Genomic DNA, 9,666 nt, shown 5'->3' with positions numbered 1-9,666 from the left:
TTCGAGTACACCCACACGATACACAATGCTCTCACGCTCTGTAACGCGGGTAAGCCCATCCTGTCTCTGCGTGATTCAATACTCCGCCGCCCAAGTCTAACATGTTGCAGCAACTCGCACACCGGGCTGCTCGGCCCGCGGCCCTTGGCCCGGCCGCTTCCGGCTACTTCGCTGCGCCTTCCGTGTCTGCGACATCGTTCGCCTCCAAATTCTCGACGGCAGTCCGGAGACCACAGACTCCCACAGTTGCTCCCTCTACGTCAGCCCCCCTCCGTGCCGCGTTCCAGCGCCGGTTCCTGTCGGACACCACCCGCGAGGCCATTGACCATGCCGTCACATCGGCGCCTGTCGTCCTCTTCATGAAGGGCACGCCTGAGCTGCCACAGTGCGGGTTCTCGCGCGCGGCGATCCAGATTCTGGGCTTGCAGGGCGTCGACCCGGACAAGTTTGCGGCATTCAACGTGCTGGAGGACGCAGAGCTGCGGGCAGGCATCAAGGAGTACTCGGACTGGCCGACGATCCCGCAGCTGTACGTGGACAAGGAGTTTGTGGGTGGATGCGACATTCTGGTGTCGATGCACCAGAGCGGCGAGCTGGCCAAGATATTTGAAGAAAAGAAGGTGCTCGTGGCGGCGAGCGAGGGTGACGCTGCGGCTCCCAAGGAGTAGGAAATGGTTACACAAGCGGGGCAGTGTTAGGAACTGTGCACTGCGAAGACAGACCACCTGTAACTACGGAGCATTCTTCGAGAAACAAAGTAAAATATACAAATACCCATCTCTTAGATATATGTATATATATGTGTATGTGTGTAACAATGCTCTATGTAAACTTTGTTTGATATACGGAACCTATCTGGTCGGATTCATCTACAACGGATATGCTCCGCCGTCGCCACGCGGATCACTACCAGCCGACCAGACGGCAATGTCCTCGACCGGGTCCTTGGTGTAGCGGATGATCTGGCCACGACCAAAGAGCGCACGAGCCTTATCTTTGACGACACGCACGTCGTGGCCCAGCGCCCGCAGCCCTGCAATGGTCTCCTCCGGCATGGTCTCCTCAACCGACACGATGGCCGCGAACACGTCGCCTTCGTCCGGCATGCCTGATCCAATGCAGATGCGCGGTGCATCCAGCGCCTGCTGCGGGTTCGCGCCGCCCGCCAGCTGGCCGAGCAGCGTCTGCACATGGCCCTGCGGCTGCATGAAGCCGCCCATGACGCCAAACACAGAGAACAGCGAGTTGTCGGACTGGTTCGTTACCAGGCCCGGGATGATCGTGTGGTACGGGCGCTTGCGCGGGGCGATCACATTGGGGTGGCGTGGATCCAGACTGAAGTTGGCGCCGCGGTTCTGCAGCGAGAAGCCGCAGCCCTTGGGTACGATGCTCGTGCCGAAGCCACCAAAGTTGGAGTTAATAAAGGAGATGGCGTTGCCCTCGGCGTCGGCCACCGCAAAGTACACCGTGTCACTGCTCGTCCAGGCCGGCGAGCGGAACGGGGCACCACCGGGCGTGCCGTGCTCCAGCTTGTGCGATGGGGCCGCCTCTGTCGGCAGGAAGAGCTTGGCGCGCTCGGCCAGATACTCGGGCGCCAGCAGGCCAGACACAGGCACGTCCACCTCATTAGGGTCCGTGACGAACCAGTTGGCGTCGGCGAATGCGATGCGCAGCGACTCAATAATTGCGTGCAGGTACGGCGCTGTATTGTAATCTGCAGGGCCGAACTTGGGAACGACACCTGTCGACTGCAGCTCCTGGAGGATGCCGAGTGCCATCAGCGCAATGATACCCTGGCCGTTGGGCGGGTGCTCCCAGACCTCAACACCCGTCTCCTTGTCGCCATACTTGAGCGAAATAGGCTCGACGCGCTCCGATCCGGTCTCCAGATGGTGCTTCAGATCGGACACGTCCAGGTGGCCGCCGCGTGCTTGCACGACTTCGACAATGGCCTCGGCGATGCGTCCCGTGTAGAATCCTTCCTTTCCCTCGGTCGCGAGCGTACGGAACGTTTGGGCGAGCGTCGGGTTGCGCATGATCTCGCCAGCGCGCGGTGCGCGGTAGCCGTCGGGCTTGGCCGCCGGGTCCTTCTTCAGCCACTCGGCAAAGTTGGGCGATGCTTCGCGCAGGCCGGCCTCGGACTTTTGCCAAAACGTCGCCGTCAGTTCGGAGACGGGGTAGCCCTCATCGCCGAGCTTGATAGCCGGTGCCAACACCTGCTCCATGCTCAGCTTTCCACTGCCAAACAGCTTGACCGTGTCGACCCAGCCGGCCGCCGCACCGGGCACCGTCACGGCGTGCACGCTCGTCAGCGGAATTTTGTCGCCCATGGCCGCCTCGGCCGGCAGGCCCAGACTTGACCGGATGCGCTCGAGCGTAAACTGGTTGCCTGCCCGCCCGGATCCGTTCAGAGCCGACACTTTGCCCGTCTTGGCGTCGTAGTACAGACAAAACATGTCGCCGCCGATGCCCGTCGAGCACGGCTCCGTCAGATTGAGGCCCGCGGCCACGGCGACGGCCGCGTCAGCTGCATTGCCGCCAGCTTCCAGGACATTAATGCCGCACTTGGCGGCCAACGGTTGCGTGCAAGCGACCATGCCCTTGGTGCTGTGCACAACGCTGCGGCGGCTGGAGAACCGCTGGAAGACATCCGACGGAGGCGGGAAGACGGACGCGGTCTCGCGCGGCATGATGATGATGAGTTGGTGATTGTGGGGATTTTGGGGAGTGGTTGCGGATGTGGTGATTGGAAACCAAAACAAAAGGAGACGTCAAGTTGACGATCGGGCAGGTAGAGCGTGAGAAGATGCTGGTAGTGCGATGGCGAGCTCGTTCGATAGAGAAACGTGATTCACTTGGAACTCGACAATCTCTCCGCGGCGACCTCCGAACAGCGAGATATTCACATTTTTATCATTTGGTCGTCCAGACGTCAAGGCGCTGTTATCTCTCCTATTACCTTGTTATTGCCCCACGCACGTTTTGTTCGTCCCATCTACCGTTCCATTGTGCCTTCCTCCCGAGAGCGGAGGCGCCAAAGTGGTGCAAGAGCTACGTTAGGAAGGCACGAATGGGTCGCGGTTGCCCCTCGCTAACAGGTTTGTAGCGAAGTGGAGGAAAGCGCGAACTGGCGGCCATTCGTGTGATTAATGCCAAGATCCCAATACAGGCACGCACCCTTTGACAGCGCAATCGCCAAACAATGTGACAAACTAATGTAATCCTAAAATTTGATTCATACAGCCCGACCTCTGTTTATTTAATAAATTCAGAAGCTTACGCGCGACCTTGGGTCTTGCGAAAGGCGATGGAGTGCGGCAGGATGCACGGGTCGTCACGTGTGGCACATGGAACGAACTGCGGGTACTAACAACTGTAAAACGGCGATCCCAACCCATGGGGAAGGATTGCCATTTTGGGAAAGCACTGCCAAGCCAAAATCCGAACCCAGCCAAAGAGTAAAAACAATTAAAAAAAAAAAAAAGCTCCAAGCAAGAGTCAGCTTCGACCACCTCCACAACAGACGACAGACGAGGCTGACAGCCGACAGCACTCCCTCCCACCACCACACTTCGATTTGAATGCGCCAGCTCGACGTCTCATTCTCATGCGGCCGCCATGTTCGCCTCCCCGTGGGTCTGCAGGAGTTGTGCCCGGTCATTGCTCACGCGCCGGACCGTAAATCAATTCGGCCGCCGCTTTGCCAGCAACGGTGCGTTTGCAGCTCCCAGAAGCCATTGGCTCTTCGCTCTCTAGTCTTATGGCTCGACTGACATGTATCCTTTGCAGCCACCGCCGGCGCGGTCCCCCCGGTTCTTCTTGAGCGCGCCAAGCGCATCACCACCGAACACTCCCAACTAAAGCTCTCCCTCGAGACGGGGTTTGACACCAAGACTGCCAGGCGCGTCGGCGAGACCCAAAGCGTTGCCAATGCCTTGGCCGAATGGGAGGAGGCCCAGCGTGCGGCGGACGAGCTGCGTGGCATGGTGGGTGCCCGCGACGAGGACGCGGAGCTGCGGCAGCTGGCGCGCGACGAGCTCGAGGCCACCGAGGCCCGGCTCGATGAGTTGGCCCAGGCTCTGTCCGCCTCCCTGACGCCCAAACACCCCTTTGGCGACATGCCCTGCCTGCTCGAGATGCGGCCGGGACCGGGCGGTCTGGAGGGCCGGTTCTTTACGGACTCGTTGTTCCGCATGTACCAAAACTACTGCTCGCGCAACGGCCTCCGGGCGCGCGTCGTCAAGTACGAGACGCAGGACGCGATTGGCGACACGGGCACGGACGGCGAGGCCGCTCTTCAGGAAGCCATTCTTGAAATCCAGGATACGGGCGCCTACGACATGTTCCGCGGTGAGGCGGGCATCCACCGCGTGCAGCGGGTTCCGGCCACCGAGAGCAAAGGCCGCACACACACCAGCGCCGCTGCTGTCTGGGTCCTCCCGTCATTTCCTGACTCACCCGACGCCGATGGCCAAAACAACTACGACGATCCGGAAAGCCTGTTTTACATTTCACCGGCCGATGTGCGCACCGAGACGATGCGCGCGCGCGGCGCTGGCGGGCAGCACGTCAACAAGACGGAGTCGGCCATTCGTCTGACGCATGTGCCCACGGGGACTGTCGTGTCGATGCAGGACTCGCGGTCGCAGCACGCGAACCGCGACGCCGCCTGGAAGATCTTGCGAGCGCGCATTGCTGAGAAGCGGCGCGAAGAGCGCGAGGCCGAGGCGCGACGCATGCGGGACGCCGTCCTGGCCAAGTCCCAGGTGACACGGTCCGACAAAATACGCACCTACAACTACAGCCAGGACCGTGTGACGGACCATCGGTGCGGCCTGGACGTGCATAACCTGCCGGACGTCATGGACGGCGGCGAAACATTGACGCGCGTCCTGGAGGCGGTTCGTGTCTGGCAGCGCGAGCGGGACATTGAGGCCATTCTAGCGGAAGAGGAGGCCCAGGCGGCGGACAAAGAGACGTCTCAGAAAACAAAGGGCAAGAAGTAATGGCGGCAGCGCAAGAAAGCACTCTGTACTTTTACGATGACCCGGCGCGAAACGAACAGACAAACGGCATTAAAAAGCATGTCGGGTCTATTGAATTTACTTGGACAAAAGGAACAGCATATTGGACTACAGAATACGACAGGATAGACAAAACCGCATCCATCTCCACAGGTTTTCAAAGCATCCTGGACAAGGAAAATGCTTTCCAGACAATAATTGTCAACGTACCTTCCTAAAGTACTCGGTGAACCGACGATGAAAAACCACAGATCCGGTGTCACACCGTTCACAATGCACGACGACCGGCTGGCGGTGCGTCTGCGGCAAGATGCGGTGTTACGTCGCAACAACTCGTGAAACTTGGAAAGACGACAAGAACACCACGAAGGAACCGTAAAATATCGCCAGATCACATTGTGCTCTCGGCCGTCAGGGTGGATTGGCGTGGACGACGGGAAGATTATGGAGCACGGTCACCAAGAGTGTCTTTGTGCGTCTGGTACTCGAAATCTCTCGGCCATGGGTGTGCTCTGTTCCACGGCAAACAGGTTCCGTGTTCTGTTTACGGGTGTTTGAGCCTACGTCTGCTCTCTTTCGGCTCGCGTCGAGTCCTGTGCTCACCGCTGCGTCTTCGTCTCGTCCCTGCGTTATTTCTTTGCACCTTGTTTGACCTGTTTTCGTCATTCCTTTACGGATTCCGAAATGGACAAATTGAAAAGCGCCAAAGAATCGGCCGCAATGCGCTGCCGTCTCCTTGACGTAATGTATCTTTCGGCGAAACAACTGTTCGTTAATTGCAACTCCTCAAAGCAATGCACCTTCTTAACAGAGAAGCAGTCGCACGTCGCTTAAGCACTATGTCTGCGGACTGAGGTACATTAATGGTATCTCTGTTCTCTCTTCCATCTTCTTGCCTAGTTACCTACCATTGGAGAGGTGATGTCAATGCACCGACCGCTTTGTCACGTTTACATCGGTTCAACAGTGTTCCTCTGCCACACGCAGCTTCCAAGATGGGTTGGTGCCACCCGCCGTCTTGCGCACCCTTGTTAGGTTGGGGTCGTATTCTTGTCTGGCTCGGACAAAGAGGAAGGCGCGATGATCCTGTCCAAGCGACTCCCCTTTCGACCGTTTGGGGGGGCATTTAGCGCTCGATTCTATCTTGATCGTAGCTTCCGAGGCAAACTTTAAAGCGACCTTGGGCGAGTGCAGTATGGGGTTCTTCTATTTGCGCTCTCCACTATTTGGTACACTACTCGTTCCCATTCGCTCCTACCTCATCTTGTATGTGGCGATTCTCTAAACTCGCTGCCGGTCATGCAAGAAGACCCTCCGCTTTCCTTAAACGGCAGCTCCAGATCGTCGGGCGTCGTCCCCCAGCCTGGCCAGGCTTTGACCTAGGCTGAGAAAAGACGATCACTGCAGAAGACGGGGCAAAGTCTCTCCTTGTCGGGATTTCCTCGACCAACGACCAGGGATTAGTGGTTTTCGGCAGTGCAATATGCCTTTCTTGACTAGGCCGACGCTCCGTCACAGATCACCCGTTGGTCGTTGCTTCCTCTGGTCCTTAACGATCGCACACCGAATTTGGCAGGTCCTATGAAGAGGGACCTGCCAAAATACGATAACTACGAATTCCACCAGGCTGGAAGCCATGATCGTGCATACCACCTCGGTGATTCCTCTGTCTTTGCTGCTATCTAAATTGGCTCTTTCCACATGTGCGATTGTGTCATTGCTCTTTCCTCTTCGTCTACTATTGCCTTTGCTTTGCCCTTGCCAACTACTATATATCTTTCCTTGCTTTTCTCGGCTCGCCTTTCTTCCTCCCCATCCCTCCCGCTATCTTCATCAACCCTCGTGCCCATCCTGCGGCAATCTCCCAATCTCGCCCATCGTTCTGTGCCGCATTGAAGCAGAGACAAGACTGCTGGACAGTTTGAGACCCAGCTCCACATATACTGCATTTTCATTCATCTACGCCCTATCGGCTGCTCTCACCGTGAAACACGACAATAGGAACGCAAGGCTGTTTACGCAAGCCAGAAAAATCGGAGAGCGTCAAGACGGACGAGACGAAATATACAGCACTTACACGCTCGTATAACCCAAAAGTTGTGCAACGACGACAGTCGGACTCGGGTCGCTGTCTACCTCTTGTTCTCCCGATCCATCTTCCCCAGATTCCACCCGCCTTGTCTATAAACGCTGCCATATCCCGCCTTACATCCTGAATCCTTCCCTTCTTTTCCATTCGTGCTTTTGTGGCACAACGAATATCGCCTGCCACCAACATCATCTCGGTCAGAAGGAATTGTCAAGACCAACGTCATGCGTTGGATTAGCAACCAAGCCTGGCAGCCGCTGCTGCTGACGGCTGCTTTTGCCTCTGTGGCCTCAGCAGGTCGTAGTCTCCGCCACGCCGGCAAGTCGGATGACCTTCTGAGCGCTTTTTACGAGCGGTCACCTCTGCACAACGCCTTCCTGGACGGCGAAGCTGAAGATGCTATCGAGAAACGGGTAGCGAAAGCCCAATTTTTGAACTCCAACACTTCAAGTATGCGCCCCTAATTGTCGATGTCCATTATTAGTAGTAGTAGTATAGTAGTGTTTCTTTTGAAGCACAATTTTCTAACTTACTTCATAGGCTTCTCTGTCAACGGAACCGGTATCCCGGACGTGCATTTTGACATTGGTGAATCCTACGCCGGGTCTCTTCCCCTGTCCAGCGACCCTAACGACACGAACCAACTCTTTTTTTGGTTCTTCCCTTCAACAAACCCGGACGCGTCGAAGGAAATTGTGATCTGGTTGAATGGAGGAGTGAGTCTCCCTTCGTCTGCAATGGTCCTCTTACAACAATGTCTACGTTTCCAGAAAAAACTGACACGATGGTTTACCAAAGCCCGGATGCTCCTCTCTCGAAGGATTGCTCCAGGAAAATGGTCCGTTTACCTGGCAAAGTGGAACATATCTACCAGTCAAGAACAACTGGGCTTGGAACAAATTGTCCCACGTAGTTTACATTGAGCAGCCTGTCGGCACCGGTTTCTCTGTTGGTAATGTCACAGCAACTAGTGAGGAAGATGTGGCCGCTCAGTTCCTCGGGTTCTGGAAGAATTTCGTAACCACTTTTTCTCTTCAGGGTTACAAGGTCTACGTCACAGGAGAGTCCTACGCGTACGTACAAAAGCCCCCATCTCATAATGGAGCATCTTGCTAACACTGCTCAGTGGAATGTACTGCCCATACATTGCCAGTGCTATGGTCGATGCAAAGGACACCACATACTACAACATCTCAGGCGTCCTCATCTACGATCCTGTCATCGGCCAAAATGATATCCAGGAACCCCTACCCGCGGTCTCCTTCGTGGATTACTGGACGGGTCTGTTCCCCTTTAACGATAGTTTCGTCGCTGAAGTTCACTCCCGTGATGCCGCCTGCGGCTACACCGACTATCTCAACAAGTACCTGGTTTACCCGCCGGTCGGCCAACAGCCAACTGTCATCGCGGGCCAAGAGGCTAATGGCACCACGAAGCGCGACTGTGCGCGGATTTATGACGACATTGTCTATGCCGCGTTAACTGTCAACCCTTGTTGGGACATCTATCAAGTAGCAACGACCTGTCCACTGCCGTGGGATGTACTTGGTTGTGAGTTATGCCGGGCCTTTTTGTTCTCGTAGGGTGATTGTCAACGACCATACTAACAGTGCAGTCCCTGGAACCGTGGAGTACCTCCCTTCAGGAGCCAGTCTTTACTTTGATCGAGACGATGTCAAGAAAGCCATCCACGCTCCTAAAAACGTGAACTGGAGCGAGTGCTCAGAAAAAGACGTGTTTGTTGGTGGCAATGACAACTCCGTGCCATCCAGTATTCACGCTCTGCCTAACGTCATTGATGCCACCAAGAACGTCATCATTGGCCATGGTGCCCTGGATTTCGTCCTCATCGCCAATGGCACACTCTTGACAATTCAGAACATGACTTGGGGCGGCCAGCTTGGGTTCCAGTCGCCGCCCACGGAGCCCCTTTACGTGCCATTCCATGACGACCCATCTTTGAGCTCCATTGCGGGTAGCGGCGTCATGGGCACCATCCACTCGGAGCGTGGCCTCACCTACGCCGCAGTCTCGCTGTCTGGCCACATGGTGCCTCAATATGCACCCAGTGTCGCCTACCGCCATCTGGAGTTTTTGCTGGGCCGCATTCCGAGCCTGTCGTCAACAGTCAGCTTTACCACGGACAAGAATGTGACGCAGCCCACCGGCGCCGTTGGCAACGGCAACGCACCCCAGGGATATGCTACAGTGAAGAACGGCACGACGTCCAAAAACGACACGGGAGGGGCGAGGACAAACTCTGGCTCTGGTTCTGGGATGTCGCTCACTACTTGGGCCAGCCTCCTTGTACTGCCAGCCGGCATCGCAGCTTTCTTGGTGTAGTTTACTTTATGGCTGAAAACAAGACCTCTAGAGTGGGCGTCTACATATAAAGCTAAAGCCGAGGGATGCAGAGTCGACTGCGTTGTAGATATTTCATATTTTGTAGGTAGCGTCACAGAATCCAACAAATGATAATAATTACTTCAAATTTGTCGAATGTTTAACTAAACAACAGGGCATTCTGCACGAGTGAAAGTGAAAGAAATGACA

The 9,666-nt window shown here is 56.1% G+C and overlaps 4 protein-coding genes across 4 annotated transcripts; 3 read left to right on the top strand and 1 right to left on the bottom strand.

Moving 5' to 3' along the window:
• Positions 1–25: 25 nt before the first annotated feature.
• SPSK_09840 (monothiol glutaredoxin) lies at positions 26–668 on the top strand (the record flags this gene model as incomplete). Its single annotated transcript, XM_016736408.1, has 2 exons — positions 26–49; positions 111–668. The coding sequence occupies 2 exons, from the start codon at positions 26–28 to the stop codon at positions 666–668; spliced, it is 582 nt and encodes a 193-aa protein (XP_016587177.1).
• A 201-nt stretch (positions 669–869) lies between these two features.
• Positions 870–2,690, bottom strand: SPSK_08914 (gamma-glutamyltranspeptidase; the record flags this gene model as incomplete). Its single annotated transcript, XM_016735500.1, has 1 exon — positions 870–2,690. One exon carries the CDS (start codon positions 2,688–2,690, stop codon positions 870–872), a length of 1,821 nt encoding a protein of 606 aa, XP_016587176.1.
• Positions 2,691–3,618: 928 nt separating this feature from the next.
• SPSK_09237 (peptide chain release factor 1) lies at positions 3,619–5,006 on the top strand (the record flags this gene model as incomplete). The annotated part of the gene is made up of 2 exons (XM_016735813.1): positions 3,619–3,712; positions 3,790–5,006. The coding sequence occupies 2 exons, from the start codon at positions 3,619–3,621 to the stop codon at positions 5,004–5,006; spliced, it is 1,311 nt and encodes a 436-aa protein (XP_016587175.1).
• A 2,331-nt stretch (positions 5,007–7,337) lies between these two features.
• Positions 7,338–9,456, top strand: SPSK_08740 (carboxypeptidase D; the record flags this gene model as incomplete). The annotated part of the gene is made up of 5 exons (XM_016735328.1): positions 7,338–7,563; positions 7,654–7,829; positions 7,912–8,186; positions 8,240–8,664; positions 8,729–9,456. The coding sequence occupies 5 exons, from the start codon at positions 7,338–7,340 to the stop codon at positions 9,454–9,456; spliced, it is 1,830 nt and encodes a 609-aa protein (XP_016587174.1).
• Positions 9,457–9,666: the final 210 nt, after the last annotated feature.

Source organism: Sporothrix schenckii (genome assembly GCF_000961545.1).
Source record: "Sporothrix schenckii 1099-18 chromosome Unknown Cont44, whole genome shotgun sequence".
Classification (NCBI taxonomy): Eukaryota; Fungi; Ascomycota; class Sordariomycetes; order Ophiostomatales; family Ophiostomataceae; genus Sporothrix; species Sporothrix schenckii.
This window is presented reverse-complemented; position numbering and strand designations above follow the sequence as displayed.